Genomic DNA, 23,045 nt, shown 5'->3' with positions numbered 1-23,045 from the left:
AAGCTTCTTGAAATTTCAAACTTTAAGAAATTATCTTCTGTCATTTTTTGAAGCTAAATCATCAATTATATCATCATACTCCAAGTCTTCAATCTCATCATTTTCAATGCATAAGATTGCTAATTCATTTAGCCTATCTTGAGTTATAGTATCCACAAGTAAGATTTTGATAATTTCAATTTTGAAAAACTTTTTTCTGCGGATGCCACGATCATGAGTACAGTCAATAGTATACGATGAGCAATCAAGACATTACGACACATGTCAGTTTCTTTTACAAATTTTGCAATGTCCATGGATGTCCAAGGGTTATTAGAGAGAAATGATTCTTCAGGTAGCATCATTTGCAAAATTTGTAATTTAAAACATAAGTCAACTCCATATACATCCATGGTATTTCCATGTTTCAAATGTGCTTCAAGATTCATACAATTTTCTTTTAGCTCTTGATCATCCAATGAAATTAACTTCGGTGCATCAAACAAGAAGCCAAAAATAGATTCAAAAGCCTTTAACTGTTCAAACCTGTGTTTCAGTAAAGAAAGAGCAATATCCATTATAACAAGAAAATAATTTGTTCTAAATGATTCTTCAGCAGACTGTTGTTCCCTCTCACTACCATCAACTTCATCATGATGTCTTTTTCTAGGTCTATGACGTTTATTTTAAAAAAATAGGGTCAATTTCCAAATCAAGTGCAATTTCTTTAGCATCACTCATGACAGAAGCAAAGTCAGTTTCTCTGTAGTTTTTGAAAAACGTAACAAGTGCTTCCAATGCCTTTACAACGATATCGAGACGCATATCTTCAAATTGTAATTTTGTGCTCACCATGTTAATCTTCAACAAAATGTCATACCAAATAATCAAACTTCATACAAAATCAAAATTGAAAGTTCTCCTTATGCTAAACATCATGCATTCCTACTCAATTGGAGATTCTCAATAATTTTCACCACCTTAAACAAAGCATTTTGTAACCCAGACTACTTAGGATTTAATTGCTTTAACACTTTCAATGTAACTTTCCCATCGAGTGGTTGACAATGACTTTAAAGTTAAACCATCAATATGTTCAAACAAAATATTACAACGCTTTGTAGAGTTGGAAAACACCGTATATATGCATTGACATGCTCCAAAAAAAGATTTTGTTTTAAGACATGAACTTGCCATATTATAAACTATTAAATTAAGACAATGAGAACCACATGACATGTAAAAGGCTCTGGGATTTATGTCTAGGAATATTCTCTGAACACCTTGGTGTTTCCCTCTCATGTTAGATCCATTATCATAACCTTATCCCCTCACATTATCAAAATCAAGATCAAGAGACTTTAGGATATCTTGCAACTCATTAAAAAGTCATTGTCCTGATGTATCTTCCACACTTAAAAACTCCATGAAATACTCCCTTATATTTATTGAACTACTTGACAAGTCAACACATCTCAAAATTAAAGTCATCTGTTCCACATAACTTACATCAGGAGTACAATCAAGAATGACAGAAAAAAATTTGGCTTCTTTTAATTTTTTTAATGATTGCAGTTTTGATTTTTAAAGCTAAAGTAACTATCAACTCATTTTGGATTTTATGGCTCAAATAGTGATGATGAATCTCTTTATTCTCAATGAGTCGAAAATGCTTTCGCATTATTGGATCAAACTCCGCAATCATTTCAAGTAAACCTAAGAAGTTGCCATTAGAGTCTTCAAAAGGTCCTTCATTTGTTTCACGAAATACTAAATTACGTATGGCAAGACATTTCGCAACAACAATAATTCTAAGCATCACTTGTTTCCAATGATTTGTCTCTTTCTTGATTTGCATTTGAAATTCTTTGTCAATTGATTTTTTGTCAATCTACTTTTCAACCCAACCCAAAGTTCTCAAATTAGTGAGATGCTCTTTACTCTTTTTATGTTGATCAAACTTCTCACCAAGATGTCTCTGATCACTAATTCTATCTTTTGGTACCTCACTTTTTGAGGCAATTGTCCATCAAATTATAGGTATTGGTTTGTACGAGCACATTGGCATGGGGTGTAAACCTTCCAGCTCATCTGGTTTGTGTGGTAGGCTTTTACATTTGTTTCCTAGAATTAAATTTTTTTGCAGGTATCAATTGCATCACCTGTTCTTCAGAAATCGTTCATTTGTACAAGACCATTAATTCTTTTGCAGGGAAGCGAATATTCTGATGGGAAAGCAAAAAGATAAGTTGATTTTCCAAATCACAGATATCTTGCAAATGATGGGTCGTGCTGGCCGGCCACAATTTGATCAGCATGGGAAAGCTGTCGTTATTGTTCATGAACCCAAAAAGAGAAGTCGTGACTTAATGGATTGCAGTTCTTATATGAACCATTTCCCGTCGAGACTCGAGAGTAGTCTGAGGGAACAGTTGCATAATCACATCAACGCTGCATTATCTTACCTGGACATATTTATTGTTTTTTATAGAACAAAATGGCATGTGAAATTACCTCTCTATCTACTTTCACTCACAAAATCCAACATTTATCTGTTCAACTTATTTACAAAGTATACAAAAGGTCCAGCCTTCTTTCTGCTGAATTTACACGTTCACAAGTTACCGATGGTCCGACCGACTAGTCCCAATCGGCATCAAAGAACCCAGCATCCTTCATCTCGGAGTAATACGCATTCTCCAGGAGAAAACTTTCTTCCTGTAAACATCACAATGTAGATTAGCAACTGCATGAGTATCACTTGGAGAAAAAATCGGAAAACCTGAAAATGCTGTTTAACCACGACTGTGAAGAATGATCACCTGGAAAAAATCAGCTAGAAAAATCACGAACAGAAACGGAAGATAGAGAGTGTGGTAGCATATATCCGTCAAATTGTACAACCTGCAGGATGTGCACAAATTCAAATTTATAAATTGCAAGCATTTGAGATAATGAACGTATCATAGTTCTAGTTTTGAGCTTAATTTTGAGTACCAGATTCCAAAACCAGCTCCAATTCCAGCAAGCCCGCAACCAAACGACGCCAAAGCAGTAAGTACAAACATTATGACGATGTAGTTGTAGAATGCTGGTCTGGCTGCAGAAGATTAGAAGATAACCGCGAGTTAGATTTGTTCCAGCAAAAGCAATGATAGCGGAATTGGAAATGTACTCACGAGGTAACTTCTCTCTCCACTTTGAGAAATGCACAAACAATATGAAGCCATAAACTGCAGTAAGCAATAATTTGTGGATGAGCCACAAGCCCCATTTCACTCCATATGTACTTCCAACGCCAACAGTGAACAGCGGTACCCCAAACCCGAATACATAGATGACCTGAAAATGAACAAGGCTTATTACAACCCTACCAACAGATTCAAAAGACGGTTCAAGTACTGGTACATAGGTATGCAGTGGAAGACATTATATACATTTATACAAACGGGAATGTGCTCAGAGACATAAAAATACTTCTAAAACTATAAAATAACCACACACTAAACTTCTTCAACGACCAATCAACAGAAAATACTTGACAACTCAAAACAGAAAACAAAAACCGCGAACAGATGATCATCAAAGCTATTATTAACTAGAGGTCTTCAATGTCAAACTGAAAGAAAAAACACTAGACTTTGACGATGACCAAAGCAGCAGGCGATCAGTCAATTGCTCACTCTACCTCTGCAGGAATAACATTTATGATCAAATGTACCAAATGGGACTTCGCAACGAAATTCTAGCACACTACGAAGTAATCAAATGTAGCAAATGGGATTTCGCAACGAAATTCGATCACACACTATAAAGTAACAACAATTGCATTGCATACATAAGGAAAAATGAAATAGAAATGGTTGATCCCATCTCGACCAACTGAAATTAAAACGAAATATAAGCTGAAATCACAATATGCATACACAATTCAACGGATTCTTCACCAATTTACAAACAAAAAGGCGATTACGCCGATTAGCAATTACCTTAAGCAGTATGTCTACACCAACAACAATCCCAGAGACCAAGAAAGTATGAGCTAAAGCTTCAACCCCACTTGCATAATCCTCCTGGAGCAAGAAACCCACCAAGCTAATCTCCAATCCCAGCATTGCTGAACCCGTAAACAATGACAACACATTCCAAGCAACCTCCTTCCCACCTGAGCACTGCCATGCCTGCATCGAAAAATCGAACACCAAATCGCAATCATATCACAGCACTGGAAAAAACCCACAACCCAAAACCTTGAAAAATTGAAAACCCACGAACCTGAAGAGCGCACCAGGCGAGGTTGAGAAGGCTGGCGACCCAGAGAAGGGCATAATAGGATATCATGATGTATGATCTTCCATTGGAGAGCTTGATGACGTTCTTCTTGGCTTGAAACGCCAAGTACACCACGAAAACGACTGCGGGAACCACCAGAACGGCGTCGTACCAGAATCCATGGCACTCCGGCGAGATGACGACGGAAAAGCTCTGATCTTGACGGCCGATTGTAGCTGGGTGGCTCGGGATCGGCGAGTTGACCGACGTGTTGAAGTGTTCTCGAAGGTTCGTCGCCATTGCTGTGGGGGCAGATTGGATTCAGAGACAAAACCCTGAAATGGACGGCTCAGATTCGAATTGGAGAGCTCGCATTTTCAGATGAAACAAAGATCGGAATTTCAGAGAGACAGTTCGTCGTTTGTGCTCGTAGTCGTTGCAGAGAAGATAGCTCTTGGATTTTGGTAGTTCTCTCACTACGACAGCGTTTTGGTAGTTATAGTCCCACAAAAAAAAAAAAAAAAAAAAAAAAAAACGGTTCAATTATTCAATCATTATAACCACTATGAGATGATCCGGTAATTGGAGACAAATTTCAAGCTCGTATTTTATGCAGCACATTTTAGGTTGGACTCCTGGCATTGGTGATGAATCACACAACAGTGATCAAATGAAGCTAAAATGGCTCTATAAGTCTTCATAACCCCCGAAATATTATACTACCGTTGCGAAATCACTAACTAATCCTTTTTTTATTCCATCATTGTTAGTTTGATAGCGATACTCAGCCACTTTCTTTTTTGGAAGGAATAATCAACTACCTTTTCCCAATTAAAAAAAGGAAAAAGCATTCATCCTTAATTGTTTTGATCATTTATCCGTTTTAAGTATTTTATATTTTTTAAGCGATTTCTTATGTAATTAATTGTACATAGCGATATTCAAACTTGACTACAACGATATTAACTCGTCAGTGTCTTATGTGATCTTCAACTTAAAACTTTTAAATTTGATTATATGCATAAATTAGCTTTAAAGTTCAAGAGAATAAGTAAATTATAAAAAACTAATGACTTGAATTATGTATACTTCAGATAATCTCAATTTCATCGAATAGAGAATAAACAAATGATCATTTCAATCCAATTAATCAAATTATCATGTGAATAATGTACGTGATTTTATTATTTTAAAGACGGACATGAAAAGCATATCATCAGGCGTAAAATAAAAAAACACTTTTGCTCATAAACGACATATCAAGAATTACCAAAGACAACACATTTTCCATAAAGCATCATACAACTCAAAACTCTCTCAAGAATTCAAGGTGATGACGCATTATATGCATGAGGGGCTAGCCTATTACGTGGGTGCACCATTAATGGTGCGGCTCTTTGTAGTGTGAGCCCATAAGCCTCGTCCATGTTTAATTTATCAGGGGTGAGCCCATCAGCCAAGGTCCAATCAAAACCGTGGACCAAGGTTGCAGTCATTAGAGACACCATCCGCAGCCCAAGGGTCATCCCAGCGCATATTCTTCGCCCCGCCCCGAACGGTATCACCTCGAAATCATTACCCCTGACGTCCACATTGGGCTTCTCTCCACCCAGCAAGAATCGTTCAGGTCTAAACTCGAGAGGTTCAGACCATTGGGCCGAGTCGCGAGATATGGCCCATACATTGACCAAAAGAGTGGCACCCTTGGGGATGTGGAACCCGTTGATTTCGCAACTCTCGGACGCCATTCGAGGTAGGGAGAGTGGGGTTGACGGGTGTAGCCGAAAGGTTTCCTTGATTATTGCTTGGAGGTAGGTCAAGTTGGGCAGGTCCGACTCGGTTACGAGTCGGTCCTGGCCCACTACTTGGTCTAGCTCTTGTTGGAGTTGGGCTAGAATCTTGGGGTGGCGAAGGAGTTCTGCTATGGCCCATTCCACCGTGCTTGATGACGTGTCAGTGCCAGCTGTGAACATGTTCTGTGTGCATCAAAATTATTATGGGTGGGTCAGTCTAATAGCTTTTTGTAGTAATTTGACTTAAGATGACGTGGACACCACTGGCCAAACTTTCACTTCTTGCGCACTCATCTTTAACTAAACCGAACAAATTGATAAAGAAATGTTAAGCACAAAGATAATAAAAAAAGTGTACGAAAAGTGAAAATAATTTGAAAAAAAATACTTCACTTATTAAAACAAACAATACTTATTTTTCTAAAATCCTAAAAATCAAACTATACTATAAATTAATCCTTTTGTTATCCTATGCAACGGTTCAAACAAAATGATGAAGGGAGAGGGAGAGAGAGAGAGAGAGAGAGAGAGAGAGAGACTACGTACCAAAAGCAAAGCTTTAATCTCAGTGTCCGTGAGCTTGGCGCCCTCATCGTCAGCATCATCCTTGAGAGACAGCAACGTCGTCAGCATGTCCACGTGCTTCCCTTCGCGGCTCCTCTTGTGGTCTTCAACAATGGCGGTCAAGAAGGCATCAAACCTCTTGTGCAGCTTCTTCATCTTTCCCGCCACCCCCTGCAAGTCCAGCCACTCGAGGGCCGGGATGAAGTCGCCAATGTTGAAAACGCCAGCCAACACCATCATCTCCACCACCATGGATTTGAACTCGTCGGCTTTCTGGTCTTCGCCCCCGCTGCCGTCTCCGAAGAGCCTCCGCCCTACCATCACCCGCCCTAGGGCGTTGACTGTGCACACGTTCAGTAGCTGCCCTAAGTTCACTGGCTTTGACCCTGCACTTGCTAATCCATGTGCCAGCACACCTATTTCCTCCTATAATATTATTAAAAAAATAAATAAACTAATGAAAATTATTTGAAAACTTTAAGAACAAAAAGATGTTGTAAGTGGATAGTACTATGAGTGATTTATGCAATTATAGTATCTCGAACATCAAATTGACGGAAAATTTAAATTAGTGTAATTAAGAAATGACGTGGTGTAACATGTAAAAAATTAAAATTTTGTGGCTTATTGTGCAAACGATCTCCAAACCTTGTGGCGTAAAATATAGTTAATCCTAAAATTTACGAGTCTATTTTAATTTTTATCTTATTGCAAACAATATTACTAAGGTTTAGAGATTATATATATCACTACTCCAAACTAAATTAGTAAGCAGGGTCTAGAGACAATATTACTAGGGCTTTGATTTCAAAACTCAGTGATTTGAAAGAAAAAAAATTATACCTCGGTAATTCATCACCTGTACCAGTCTACCATTAATCGCACTTTTATACACTATTTTCTTATGGAAATATTTTTGTTCATCACTCTCAAGCGATAATGATGTTTCACCACTTATTTATTGCCATCATTTGAGATCTGTACAATGGATGGATACAAATCTTAAAATTGAAACTCATCCAACAATAATAAATATAGTATTGAGCGTAAAATGCACTAATTTTCTTACATGGAGTAACAGCTTCATAATTAAGACCACAATTAATTGTTAATTAACGACTATGAACATTGATTTTTTTTAATAAAAGCTTGTAACTACAAGTAATTAAGAAACGTGTAGTCAACCTAGTGATTTAATTTAAGAATAAATCAGTTTTCGATTGCTAGATAATTAATAAAACATGCATTAATGAAGTGTAGAGAAAATCAACGTAAAAAGACGACGGCCGAATTGCTAACCTGGCGAACATGTTTAAGATCATCGAGAGCCTTGCCGGAGAACAAATGGACGGAGCTGATCTTCCGTAACATCCGCCATCGTGGACCGTACGGCGCGAACACCAAATCCTGGTAGTTGTAAGCGAGATGCTTGGCGCCCGAGTTGGGTGGTCTGCTGGAGAAATTGGCGTCATGGGTCTTCAAGAACTGTGACGCCACCGAAGCAGAGGCTGCAACAACCACGTCAACGAACCCCAGGCGGAGGTGCATAAGGGGTCCATACTGACGGGCCAACGCCGCCAGAGAGTGATGGGGAACGGGGCCTAAGTGGGGCAAGTTTCCCACGACAGGCCAGGGTTTCGGCCCTGGCGGAAGAGGCAGAACGTGGCGGCTCCCGCCGGGGGCGAAGAGCCGGTATAAGAAAAAGGCCAAGACAACGGTGAAGAATATGAGAACAAACATGGTATTAGACTGTGAGTGAAGTCAGATGTTTGCCGGTGTTGGATAAAATATATAAGAGGAGGAGGGGTGGCTGGGGTGTGTGCGTAGGAGGTTGGGAACGTGTTTGATTTGTTGGGCGGGTTAGGTTGAATTTTCAATTTTATTTTATCTATTTTATTTTTGTTTTGGGGTGGAACTTATGAATGGTAGACGCAGATTTTTTGAAGGTTGGATATTAAGAAGATGAGATGAGAAGGTTGGATACTTTTATTTTGCTTTTGACTATGAATATGCAATGGCCTCAAGTGTTTATTTTATGTTTAATATTTGCTTTTTTTTATGCTAATGTGACTGAGATGGGCTCGTTTATTTTTGTCATTTATTTGAATGTGGATCCTCTCCACTCTAGGTCTGGAGTTTATGGATAAAAATTTCCGGCATTTAGATTATGTGAAAGAGAAATCGGAGTTTTAGCTTGTTTGAGGTGGATCAGCGAGAATAAGTTAGTAAGAACCGTCATATTCAATTTGAGTTATCCATATTACTTGATCCTTGAGTTTTGAAAAGTGAAATCCGGAATGGATTTTTGTTCATTTCTTTTGGAGGGAAGAAGAAGGGCTAAATAAACTTTTATATCTTGTGAATTTTAAGGATCTAGAGTTGGAAAAATTGTTTTATATGATCATCACGCATTCACTTATTTTTAATTATTATAGTTCAAATGTCATATTTTGGTGGATTTAAAAAAACAATGTACTATTTCTTGAGCGTGATGTAAACGATTACTAAATAAATACATGTACGTTTTAACATTACACTAGTAACTTTTTTTTTGTGTGTTACCTTGTTAATTACATCTTTAATCACGTTGTTAAGAAAGTTGATAGTTTCGTTAAAAATAGTATTGAATTATCTTTTATTCAATGAAATTATTTTCGACACTTTAACGAACACACTACGATAGTTAACTTAACTAACCCGCTTGAGCTTGCAAATTAGCTCATATTGCATATCAGCTGGTTTACAATTACCCACGTAGACAACCCTTCATTACGCCTACTATAAAGATCTGGGAATTTATGAAAAGAAAGATCTTTTCTCTTCAATTTTCTGGTAAAGTTGCTTCTGCTGTAATCCTAGCAGCTATTACTCAATTGTGCTTTGGTAATTTTACATTTGGAACTACAGGCGGTGGCAAAAGGAATTACAGTAATTACGCCCAACAACTTTACCGGAGCAATTATTCCCACATACCCAGGGAGCTCATGAAGAACCTAGTAGTGAAGAGCAGAACCGTCCTAGCGTGATTGAGCCCAGGTCCTTCCATTTACCTTTTCTTCTTGTGGCTTTATTGTCATTTCCATCTGTTTCAACCGTCTGTGTGGGTAAGAAAATTGTGGAAGATTATCTCGGTCACGAAGTACATCCTACGAACTTTGGTCTTTTGCTTGTATGAGCGTGTGACCAAGTCTTCTCCAAGAACGTTTCAACTTGTGGGAACATGGGGTCAAACTTGTGGGAAAGGCTTTAGTTAACAGAACTCTAAATAAATGGGGAATTCGTAATATACTTCGTGCTGCTTGGAAGGATTTAAGGGATATCGACATCAAATGGATACGGGAAAATCTGTTCATTATCACTGTGTCCGGAGAAATTTTTAGTTGTGACGAGAATACAAGTGGTACACCTCGTGCTTTAATAGGAATGGTGAGAAATTTTATTTTTTAAATTATAAACTTTTTAGCACACATATCCTACTATTTATTTAATGACACGTGGTGTACCACTCTGTGTACCGGTCACACTGAAAAATCTCTCAAGTGCCAGATATAGTACAGCAACACAGATATTTAATCGAGTCCCGTGGGCAGTTATGAAGCAACACTTCTCAATACAGAGGTGGCCACCAGTTCTAGCTTTGGTGGGTCCAGATACACGGGGTGCCGTTAAACTTATGTTCAGAACCTAATGCCAGGAGGCTTGCTGCACAAATTGGAGAGTTGTTGGAGACAGAAAATCCAGCGAGTGCACGTGGTTTTCTTCGAGCCAGAGTTGTAGTGAATACCATGAATCCATTAACCACAGGTTGTTGGCTATCTAGAGAAGATACCGAAGAGACTTGGGTTGAGTTCCGGTATGAACGACTCCAAGATTTTTGTTACAGATGCGGAATAATTGACCATGCGAAGACAGAATGTTCTTTGGAACCAACGCAAGGGGGTGCTGCGAGGTACGGAGATTGGACTCGCACGGCACCAATTAGAGAAATGGTGGAACCTCAGAGATACTTAACTGTCAGTTCGGATACTAGACGACGGGCTGGGACACAAAGACGTGAAGTTCCGATTCCCATACAACGATATGAACAACGACATGATGGCCAGGAGGATAGGGATCAGGGTAGTTAGAGGGTGCAGCCCCCGAATATTGGGACTGGTAGTAGGACTACAAATAAAAAACGATGGCGAAGACTGGAGAGAAGAACGGATGACATGCTGCTAAACCCGGGACACTGGATTTGTTGGAACTGAACTAGGTTAACGTAAAGCTTTTGTGAACACAAAGTATATTCCACTGATAAACTCGGGAGAATTCTTATTGAACTGAAAGACATCAACTAGCTATTATATAGCTTTACATCAACCAAAAAGTGAAATAACAACCCACGATAAACAAACCCTAGAATCGTGGTAATCGACTAAGTCAAAACAGAAAACAAACAAACTTGTCCCTCAAGTGTAGGAGGGTTATTAGCATGTCCAGGAATAAACCCTAGAATAAAGGAACCCTATCATCTAGAATCTAGGATAACTTCAACATCCTCCCTTAAACTGAATATCATTGATATTCAGTTTATTCTAGGGCATTTGCAAACACCCATTAAATCTCGCAGCTTCTGAAATACTTCAAGTTTCAGCTGCTTCGTCATTATGTCTGCTATCTGCTCCTGCGTAAAACACTGCAGCAACTCCACTACCTCATCTTTGACAAGATCTCGAAGGAAATGAAACCTTACATCTATATGTTTACTACGACCATGCATTACTGGATTCTTTGAAAGCTTAATGGTTAAGACATTATCACAATAAACCACTGTCGGACCAGTTTGCCTTAAATTCAAACTACTCAAAATCCTTCTTAACCACACTACTTGACACGCACTTGAAGCTGCAGCAATGAACTCTGCTTCAGTGGTGGAAAGAGTGACCACTGGTTGCTTCTTCGAGGAACATGAGACTGCTCCTGAATTCATCATAAATACATAATCTGACATGCTCTTTCTATCATCTTGATCACCAGCATAGTCACTGTCTGTATAGCCGATAAGCCTTTCATCTCCTCCCTTCTTGTAGAATACCCCAAACTCAACAGTGCCCTTTATGTACCTTAAAATCCTTTTGGCTGCCATCACATGAGTCTCAGTAGGATACTCCATGTACCTGCTGATTAGGCTTACAGTGTACATAAGATCAGGTTGTGTAGCTGTTAAGTACATAAGACTTCCAACCATCTGCTTATAAAATATGCTATCTACTCTCGCTCTTCCTTCATCACGAGTGAGTTTGAAACCAGGAACCGCAGGGTTATGCACTGAGTTGCACTGACCCATGTTAAACCTTTCTAACACTTTATGTGCATACTTACGTTGACTCATAAAAATACCATATGATGTCTGTATTACTTCAATGCCAAGAAAGTACCTCATTTGTCCGAGATCAGTCATATCAAACTCAATCATCATGGATTTCTTAAATTGCTCAAACAACACTCCATCATTCCCAGTGAAAATAAGATCATCAACATATAGGCATACAATCAATATTTTACCTTCATTGGCTATCTTGATAAACAATGTTTGCTCAAAGGGACATTTGTTGAAGCCTTTCTTGATAAAATATGCCTCTATTCGACTGTACCATGCTCGTGGAGCCTGCTTGAGCCCATATAACGCATTCTTGAGACGATATACCTTGGCTTCGCTTCCCTTCTGTTCATATCCAGGTGGTTGTTCAACAAAGACTTCTTCATTAATCTCTCCATGCAAGAAAGCTGATTTGACATCGAGTTGGTAGATCTTCCAATTCCTTTGTGCAGCAAGGGAAATAACCATTCGAATTGTATCCAATCGTGCCACTGGTGCGAACACTTCAGAAAAATATACTCCATATTGTTGGCTATACCCCTTGGCAACAAGTCGAGCCTTGTACTTGTCCACCTCTCTATTTTCATTTAGTTTTGTCTTGAAAACCCACTTTACTCCAATAGTTTTTCCTCCTGATGGTAGGTCAATCAACTCCCATGTATTATTCTTTTCTATTGCTTCTATTTCTCGATCCATTGCTTGTTTCCACTTCTCACTCTTCATGGCTTCGCAATAAGTAGTGGGATCGCCGTTAGTAAACAAGGCTAGATGAGCCAGGTTCATACTTTCTTCATCAGAGAGACCTTCACCAGTGTCATAGTCTCTCATCCAAATTGGTGGCCTTCGAGCTCGTCCCTCTTGAGGTGCACTGCCTTCATTTGTGACATCTTCTGATTCGAATGAGTTATCACCATCCGACTCATGAGCTTCAGATTCTTCTTTATCTTCTTCTTCATTTCCTTCATCTTCGGTAACTGTTTCTTCATCAAGATCAGCTAAGATAGCTTCCTCATGACTTTCATCCCAAATCCATTGTTGATCTTCCTCAAATACTACATCTCGACTTATAATAATTTTGTTTGAGACGGGGTTAAACAATCTATAAGCTTTGGATTCTTCACTTACCCCCAACAATATGCATTTGATGCTTTTGTCATCAAGTTTCACTCTTTTGCTATTAGGTACGTGCACATGAGAGATGCAACCAAAGACCCTAAAATGCTCCACCGATGGTTTGCACCCACTCCATGTTTCCTCAGGTGTCTTGCTTTTCACAGCAAGGGTTGGACTTCGATTCAACACGTGAACTGCCCAGTTCACTGCTTCTGGCCAGAAAGTCTTTGGAATAAACTTCTCTGATAACATACATCGAACCATATTCATGATGGTTCGATTCTTTCACTCAGCAATGCCGTTTTGTTGAGGCGTGTAGGCAGCTGTCAACTGTCTGTGAATGCCATTTTCATTGCAAAAATCTGTAAATTCATGTGATGTGAACTCACCTCCTCGATCCGTCCTCAAACTTCTTATGAATGCTCTTGTTTCCTTCTCCACTTTGGCTTTATACATCTTGAACACTGCAAAAGCTTCTGATTTCTCCACCAGAAAATAAACCTAAGTTCTTCTACTATAATCATCAATAAAAGTTATGAGATATCTCTTCTTACTGTTTGAGATTGGGTTTATGGGACCACAAATGTCAGCATGTATCAACTGAATGATCTTCGAGGCTCTCCACGCACTTTCCCTGGGAAAAGAGTCATGATGTTGCTTCCCCACAAGACAGCCTTCACACACTTTCTGAGAGGCTTTGAACTTTGGCAGCCCTTCAACCATATTCTTTTGTTGTAGCACCTTCAATCCGCTCCAACTTAAATGTCCATATCGATAATGTCAACGATCTGCTTGATCTGTAGTTGTCAGGGAGAGACAACTTTGTGTCTTTACTGGGCAGCGAGCAACCAAGGCAAACATCCTATTGTATGTCATATCAATTTCAAGTATGAAACCTTTCTCAGGGTGGAAGATCTTACACTTGCCATGTTGCATTAGCACTGTAAGTCCCCCCTCTTGTAGTTGACCGATACTCAATAAGTTATTCTTTAATTCAGGTACAAAGAAGACTTCTGTAATCACATGCATGGTCTCATGCACCTCTATTCGCACTTTGCCCTTGCCTTGCACACTGAGACTGAAGTTGTTTCCCAGCTTGATTGACTCTCGGAAATTGGCATCTATTTCAATAAATGCTTCCTTGCTACCACACATATGGTTGCTACACCTAGAATCAAGAAACCAAACATGCTCCATCTCAGCTTCCTTGACATCCACTTGCGCTATTAGCAGCATTTCTTCCTTTGTTTCTGCAAAATTAGCCTTAGAGTCCTTAACCTTCTTAGGGCATTCCCACTGAAAATGCCCTAGCTTGTGACAGTTGTAGCATTCCAGGATAGACTTGTCGAACCCAAATCTACCCCTTCCTCTTCCTCTTCCACGATAGGAGCCACGACCACCACTTCTTCCTCCTTGTTGGACTCCAGTGATTACTTGGAGAGCTTATTCATCCACCACATGCCGACTCATCCTTTGTTCATGCACAAGAAGACTGCTCTGAAGTTCATCAATGGATAGAGTATCCAAGTCATTTGACTCCTCGATCGAACAAACAACATAGTCAAATTTTGAAGTCATAGACCTCAAAATTTTCTCAATGATCACTACATCTTCCATTCTTTCTCCATGCACCCTCATCTTATTAGCTATAATGAGTGTTCTTCCAAAGTAATCATTGACAGTTTCTCCAGTCTTCATATGCAATACTTCGAACTCTTTTCGAAGTGCCTGCAACTGAGCACGTTTCACACGCGATGTCCTTTGATACTTCTACTTCAAGGAATCCCATATGTCATTCGCCGTGTCCTTCTTCAAGATCGTTTCCAGGATTGAACGATCAATGGCCTGAAACAGGTAGTTCTTGGCCTTCAAGTCTTCAACTTCAGCTCCTCAAGTGCCTTCTTCTGCAAATCACTAGAGTTAGCTCATCTTGCGACTGTAGTAATTCCTGTCTCCACCAGATTCCAATACTCCTTGGAACGAAGAAAGTTTTCCATAAGCATACTTCAGTGATCATAGTGCCCATCGAGCCTCGGGATGGCAGGTTGCACAAAGCTATTCTCGGACGTCATGTTCTTGTTCTCTTACACACACAACTGTGTTTGCAGATTTTTGGTCAGGCCCCGTGATGGGGCTCTGATACCAGATGTTGGAACTGAACTAGGTTAGCGTAAAGCTTTTGTGAACACAAAGTATATTGCACTGATAAACTCGGGAGAATTCTTATTGAACTTAAAGACATCAACTAGCTATTATATAGCTTTACATCAACCAGAAAGTGAAATAACAACCCACGATAAACAAACCCTAGAATCGTGGTAATCGACTAAGTCAAAACAGAAAACAAACAAACTTGCCCCTCAAGTGTAGGAGGGTTATTAGCACGTCCATGAATAAACCCTAGAATAAAGGAACCCTATCATCTAGAATCTCGGATAACTTCAACAGGATTCCGACTAAAAGCTCCTCACAGATGCAACATCAGGTTGAGCAGAGATTGGGTTCAATGGATTCCACGAGTACTCATTCTGTGGACATTCATCCAAATTTACCTTTAGGTACGTCAGTGAGGATTGAGGAAATTCTGGAGGAGGCCGTTATAGCTCACCAACAATTCCAACAAGGAGGTCGATTCCCATTTAATGGGAATCAGGGGGCAGTTCTTCTAAACGGGGTGCTGAGTCATCAGACGTGGCCACAGGATCGGCTCAATCCCTGAAGAAGAAAAGTAGGGCTATTGAACTGTCGGCAAATGTAATGGAGAGAAAGAGGAGAACGGCTAATCAACTCAGGAAAATGAGTATTCGAGAGCGATGTTTAATGATGGAACGGGCGATATATGCAGAGGAGGAATTGCAGGAACTTCCAATTGAGTATCAAGATATATGGGACTGTCTGGAGGCACTATCGGAGAAAGAAATGCAGGATAAACATAGGTGAGATGAGGGCGGTGGCGGTGGATTGAGTTTATGGTGGGATGATTTTGTGGAGGTGGACTTTTCGAGACATTTAATTGATGCACATTGTAGGATTGTGGATTCAAATTGGGCGTTCAGATTCACAGGGGTGCATGGTACTCCTTATCACGCAAAAAAGACGGCTTTTTGGCAGCAAATGAACAACGACTTTTATCCGACCACCATACCGTGGATTTGTGGAGGTGACTTCAATGATTTTTTATGCAATTGGGAGAAGTCGGGGGAAGTGGTGATAAGACATAATCGGGAGAAATATCTGGGAGACTTTATGAATAATATGGAGTTGTTAGACTTGGAGTTTCATGGGCCCAAATTTACTCGACGGGGACATCGCAATGGTCATCTTGCGGAGGCTCGATTAGACCGTGGTTTAGTCAATCAGAAGTGGCTCGAGATGTGGCCTAACACCTATGTCTCTCATGCTACCGTGATGGGCTCGGATCCTCTAATTGTCCAAGGTGAGCCACAATGTAAAGGCAAACGATTATTTCGATTTGAAGCATATTGGTCCAATGAGGTGGAGTGTCAGGATATTGTGAGAAGCTGTTAGGAGATGCCTTTTTTAGGTGACAGTCTGTCCAAATGGAATAAAAGGGTGAATGATTGCCGTTCTAAGTTAATTGTCGAGGGCAACAAATTGAGGCAAAATTGGAACATCATGGGCAATTGCAAGAAGATTGGGACATGAATCAGAAGCAAATTGAGGATTTTTCTGTGGAGGTTGATGCATTGTGGCGGCATGAGGAAAGCTACTAGCAACAGCGCTCTAGAGTAAAATGGCTTACAGCGGCGAAGAAGAAATAAGGTGATCAAAATTAAAGATGAACACGGGCAGTGGCTTAAGAGTCTTCAACGGGTAGCAAAAGCCATTGATACGCTTTGTTAAACTTTTTACATCCGTGGGAGCACGTGAGTGGGGCACAGTTTTAGATTGCATTCAGCCTGAAGTGACGGATGATATGAATGCATCCCTTCTTGCACAGGTTTCAACTGAGGAGATTCAGGTGGCTGTTTTTCAAATGGGGAGACTCAAGGCTCTAGACCTGATGGTTTCTAGGGCTATTTTATCAATCTTTTTGGGATCATCTTATGATTGAAGTCAATGGGTTGATTGAGGACCTTATGATGGGACATCTCATTCCTAACCGTATTAATTCCACGCATGTGGTGCTTATTCCGAAAGTTCCAAACCCAAAAGCTATCTACTATCTCATCCACTTGGTTTGTAGATTTTCCATATGCAAGCATCCGCAAGGTAGCAATAATTTTTTACTCAGAAAGGAGACCCATAACACCAAAAACATCATTCTTTTGCACAAAGTAAAAATCATGGTTACAAACAATAATCATGATTTTGTTGAACAAATATCGTTCCATTCTAAAACGACGTCTAAATTACGTATCAGGGAATGCACTGTTATGAACAACATAATCGTCTAAGAGATCTGTACCTTGTCGTTGCCTACTTCTATCAAGGTTTGCGGAACAGCTGGACCTGCAAATCTGAGCCACAGCTTGGATGACTCGACGAGAATGTGAGGCTCTGGCCATTCTTGCTTCATCATCTCCTATTCTATGCTCATCATCCTCTTCCATCTCATTTTGGGGCACTTGGAGATTGAACATTCCTTCTTATTGGTTAAACAATTCTTCCTCTTGCTGATCGATTTCCCACATCATCCTTGAAGAATAAGACATTGTAAGAAGTAAGCAGCAACTATGAATAATGATAGAGATCTTAAGAAAATTGGTGTGAGATTTCTAAGGATGAATGGTGGATTATATCGAGGATTTAGAAAGGATTAGGTTGTAGATAATGTCATGTGGCATGTCGTCATTCGTTAAAAATCTGATCGAAATCTATCCTCAAAGATTGTAAATAGACGTGACACGTGGCGCAACGTGATTGGTTAAAAATCTTATCGGAAATCTATCATCAACGATTCTGAAAAAATAACGACACATGGTACGATGGTATTGGATAAAAATCTTATCAAAATCCATCACCAATAATTATATTTTCAGATAATAACATGTGGCTCAACGAGAATGATTAAAAATCTTATCCGAAATTACAAATAAAATTATTTTGTATTATTTTATAAATAAATAAAAATACTAATATTTTATTATCTATTGCCATGACTATTTAGTATAGGGATGGAGATGTAAAATGCAGTTACTGTTCATTAAAGATAATTAATATTTATTGGATGGATTAAATACTGAATAATCCTAAAGAACCTTTGCAACGGTGAAGTTGCTCTAATAGAACTTTTCAGCTCATACATGGTACGTATAATCAAGGGAAGCTGGTTTACAATCACCCACGTCAAAGAATAACTCAGTCATGGTGTCCGTTCTTTAGGGGCTACCTAACTAAACGATCGGACTGATGTCCCTGCACGGATGCCTACAATGACAGCGTACTTACAAACACAGTACAAAAGATTCAGAAAGCTACTTTTACAGGACAAAAGATCTCTTTCCCATATTTGGTTGGAAGTGTGGTTACAGGCTGAACACGTAGATATGGAACACGTGGATTCAACTACAATGTCCCAATGCAACTACAATTGAATTTGCTCAACTTGGATCACGTTGTTCGAAGACAATTTATTTATTTCAAAAGAAAAATAATGATTGGGACTTTAACATTTTAAATTTTAATAAAAAATTATGTAAAATTTTTATTTAATAGTTATAACAAGGCTCAATCTAAATCAGTTCAATCAATATAGTCCGACCAAAATACCCTAATGAATTTCCAGTTTTATACCTGACAAATTTTAATTCTTCGGTTGTTTTTTTACAAAAACAAACGATATTATTTATACTAAGAAAAGAAAGTAGGTTTAGCTGCACAATGAGTTAGTTGTCACATCCCGGCCGGGGGTAGATCACTTTCCGGGCCCGCTCCACCACCGTAGCACGATATTGTCCGTTTTGGGCTTACCATTCCCTCACGGTTTTGTTTTTGGGAACTCACGAGCAACTTCCCAGTGGGTCACCCATCATGGGATTGCTCTAGCCCCCTTCTCGCTTAACTTCGGAGTTCCTACGGAACCCGAAGCCAGTGAGCTCCCAAAAGGCCTCGTGCTAGGTAGATATGAGAATCTACATTTAAGGATCACTCCTCTGGGCGATATGGGATGTCACAATCCACCCCCCTTAGGGGCCCGACGTCCTTGTCGGCATACACGCGACCAGGGTTAGGCTCTGATACCAAATTGTCACATCCCGGCCCGGGGTAGATCACTTCCCAGACTCGCTCCACCACCGTAGCACGATATTGTCCGCTTTGGGCTTACCATTCCCTCACGGTTTTGTTTTTGGGAACTCACGAGCAACTTCCCAGTGGGTCACCCATCATGGGATTGCTCTAGCCCCCTTCTCGCTTAACTTTGGAGTTCCTACGGAACCCGAAGCCAGTGAGCTCTCAAAAGGCCTCGTGCTAGGTAGAGATGGGAATATACATTTAAGGATCACTCCCCTGGGCGATGTGGGATGTCACACTAGCATTGTGATTCAAATTTATCTTTTTGGTAAAAATCGAACCTAAAATCTCTTATTTATAAGTAAAAATTAATATCACTTAATCGTAATACTAAATGACTCCTATCATTAGTTTTCCGTATGTTAGTCTTCCATTTTTGCGACTGCAGTAATCAGCACCATTTTCCACACAAAGGCCAAAAGGCCAACCCGACTCATATCAAACCCTTATTTTATATTTAAAAGCATAGAATATGATATGGGGAAAAAAAAAAAAGATTCAATCATATTATACAATTGTTGCTTGCTACCTGGCATCTCATGAATGGCAAGGGCCAAAGTCACTAGATTATAGATGTGATATCCACACACCTCTTTTTACTTCTTCCACATCTTTTTGGTTTATGGCCATCGAATCGGATGAATTGAAAAACATCAACGAACATAAATTAACAAAGAGTGTGAGAAATAAAAAGAGATATGTGGATAACACACTCCTAGATTATTAGGCTTCCCCTATTAACCCACTAACATAATATATATATATATAAAGCGAATTATTATTAGCATTCCAAAAATCTCATTTGGCACTCCAAACTTTCTATAATTAGAAGAAAAAAAAAATACACTTGGAAGGAGTGTAGAATGAGATCTTTAGAGTGCTATTAACAATTCCTTATATAAATCAATACAAAAATTTCATCCAACATGCCCTAACCAAAGTCAGTGTGAAGCATGCAACATTTTGTCAACGTTTAATACTAATAAGCTGAATTTTGATCCCTAAAACAACGAGGTTTCAAAATATAAACTCGGGTTCGAAACTTGAAAATTTTTATGATCTTGAACCAAAACACCCTGCCTCACTAATTTGGTATTTGTTTATTCAGAATTCAGTAGATTATAATGAACGAACTTTATTTAACCTTAGATTAGACCTACCTATAAGAATTGCTTCGTCTTTTGATTGTGGATCATATGAATTGGTGAAGAAGATCAATGTAATCTTGTTGCACATGTCAGAGTTTTGTAGGATGTAGTAGAAAGCAACTTATATCAAATGAGTTCATTTTATCGTAGCTTATCACATTGTGGTTCTGTTTGGTTGCTACATTCGATCAATTTTTTTTCGTCTCGTGCATTAATCAATTGGTCCTTTCATATTCCAGTATTCTTTAAACAATCAATTTTGTTTTTACTTTGATCTGCATTTATAATTGTAAACTATGATGAGTATAGCTTTTTTTTTCCCTTAGTAAACGGATGAGTATAGCTTGTGTAACTTAAAAAGTTAAGAGATTGATTGGTTTTTTCTTTGGTTAAGACTTGTGCTTTTATTTCATACATATATACATTGCTCTAAGTTTTTTTTTTTTTTTTTTATATATATAAAAAAAACAAGTTAGAAATAGTCATACTATTTCTGAAACTGAATCACAATAACCTACACTATTTCTGTAACTACAACAAAATTACGCACTATTTCTGAAAATTGAACCAAAATAACTCACACTATTTCTAAAACTGAACCAAAATAACCCATACTAATTCTAAAACTACAGCCAAATTACGCACTATTTGTGAAACTAAACCAAAATAACTCACAAATTTGAAATTACTGCAAAATAACTCATACTATTTCTGAAATTCTAGGAAAATAATTCACAGTATTTCTGAAATTGAACCATAATAACCTACACTATTTATGAAATGGAATAAAATAAACACTATTTTTTAAACTATAGCAAAATAACCAACACTATTTTTGAAACTAAACTAAAATAACTCACATTATTTCTGGAACTAAAAAATAGTCATTGTTCAGTTCTACAAAAAGTCAATGTTTAGTTCTAGAAATAGTGGTAGTGTCAGTGCTAAGTTCTAAAAACAGTGGTAATGTTCAGTTCTAGAAATAATGTTCATTTTGAGGGTTTTACATTTTGGAGACTTTTCATGTGTTTATAATTGATAACTTTATTTACTTATAGAAATATTTTAACTATTTGATTTTTTTTTTTTCTTGAAGAATTTCAAAGTATAATTTTTTTATGGTTAACCTAAGAAAAAATAAACATAATTATTCAAGATGATTAAATGGATAATCATCATCACATCTCCCCCACTTGGCCTCTTCCAGAATTTATTTTCACAAAAAAAAAAATTTGAAAGAGAAATAAAGTGGAAAAAGGAATAGAGCCAACCATTAACAAGCATCAAATTTGTTGATGCTTTTATACTCATGAGGCTTTAATTTTTGTCTTTACCATCTTGTATTTTGTCTTTTTCATTAACTTTCAAGCCTTTTACATTAAATAAAGTTATTAACTAATTAGATGGTTTTTTGTTAAAACAAACTTAAGCTAAATCTTTTTCATTAAAGCTCCCTTCTTTTAATTGGTTATGAGGCTTCAACTACGACGTCTCAATGGAATTGTCTCTCATTCCAAGGCATAACTTGTATTCATGCGTTTTATATTTGTTTGGAGTTTGCTCGACTTAGTTTGATAAAGTTTTATTGAATCATCGTGTAGAGAGTTTGCGCTAAGATTTAACAAACCCATTAGGTTAGGTACTTAGGATGGTCGTATCAATCCTATAAAAAAAAAATTGGCTATGATCATGGTAGCTGCGGTAAAGTAGGCATGGGTATCAATGTACAAGCCCACAGTAAATAGATGATGAACCCAAACAAGAAATCCAATAACACCTGTAATGATCAAATACTACACTTATCACATATTACATATCTTATTTGTATCATTTCTCTAATAAAAAAGGAGCCCACCAACACATCTAGGAGATAAAGCTTTAAAATTTAAGCCAAAAATTTTTAAGACATACACCAGAAATTATTTTTCTGCTCTAACCCTTGTGGCTTAAAATTTTTGCCCGTGATGATTAAATAATGATTTTAGCCTAACTTTTTGTTTTTAGTAACTTTTTTTTTTTGAATAAAATGTATGTAGATTATCTTAATTTATTTTTATGAACATTTTTGTCTAAAAATATTTAAATTCCAATAAGTAATTAAAAATCATACAAATACATAGGTATTTATAAAGTTTTAAGTTAAATTTGATTTAAATTATTTTCTTAAATTATTTTTAACGTTAGATTTAATTTTGGACCGTCAAATCTTTTTTTTTACTATTGGATTTGATCTTATTTTATCATAGCAGTTAGATTATAAGTAAAAAAAAATATATATATTTGAAATATTACAGTTTGGTGGGTCCAAAATAATTTAAATCAGGCTTAAATCCTAAAGGAAATCTAGTCCAGAGATATATTTTCTCCCTATGACTTTTTTTAGCCCATAATTGGAGTTTTTTTTTTTTTTTTTTTTTTTGGGAGCCCGGGGGGGCGGTGTTGGGGTTAGACGATGTCGAAATGTCGTAAGATGGTACTGATATGTGTTGATATCGTCGATACTTTGAAATCGTCAATGAGCGTGTAAAGAGTTATCTACATTTTTCATAACAATTTTGA

At 38.0% G+C, this 23,045-nt stretch overlaps 2 protein-coding genes across 2 annotated transcripts; both read right to left on the bottom strand.

Moving 5' to 3' along the window:
- Positions 1 to 2,438: 2,438 nt before the first annotated feature.
- LOC137710977 (protein CANDIDATE G-PROTEIN COUPLED RECEPTOR 2-like) lies at positions 2,439 to 4,683 on the bottom strand. Its single transcript, XM_068450158.1, has 6 exons — positions 4,255 to 4,683; positions 3,969 to 4,160; positions 3,159 to 3,321; positions 2,977 to 3,079; positions 2,802 to 2,883; positions 2,439 to 2,697 (listed from the first exon to the last, which is right to left on the bottom strand). Exons 1-6 carry the CDS (start codon positions 4,549 to 4,551, stop codon positions 2,620 to 2,622), a joined length of 915 nt encoding a protein of 304 aa, XP_068306259.1. The 5' UTR covers positions 4,552 to 4,683; the 3' UTR covers positions 2,439 to 2,619.
- Positions 4,684 to 5,412: 729 nt separating this feature from the next.
- On the bottom strand, positions 5,413 to 8,426 carry LOC137710894 (flavonoid 3'-monooxygenase-like). The gene is made up of 3 exons (XM_068450051.1): positions 7,908 to 8,426; positions 6,591 to 7,034; positions 5,413 to 6,227 (listed from the first exon to the last, which is right to left on the bottom strand). Exons 1-3 carry the CDS (start codon positions 8,346 to 8,348, stop codon positions 5,577 to 5,579), a joined length of 1,536 nt encoding a protein of 511 aa, XP_068306152.1. The 5' UTR covers positions 8,349 to 8,426; the 3' UTR covers positions 5,413 to 5,576.
- Positions 8,427 to 23,045: the final 14,619 nt, after the last annotated feature.

Source organism: Pyrus communis, chromosome 12 (genome assembly GCF_963583255.1).
Source record: "Pyrus communis chromosome 12, drPyrComm1.1, whole genome shotgun sequence".
Classification (NCBI taxonomy): Eukaryota; Viridiplantae; Streptophyta; class Magnoliopsida; order Rosales; family Rosaceae; genus Pyrus; species Pyrus communis.
Note: the sequence above shows the minus strand (reverse complement) of the source record. Positions and strands in the feature narration are given on the sequence as shown.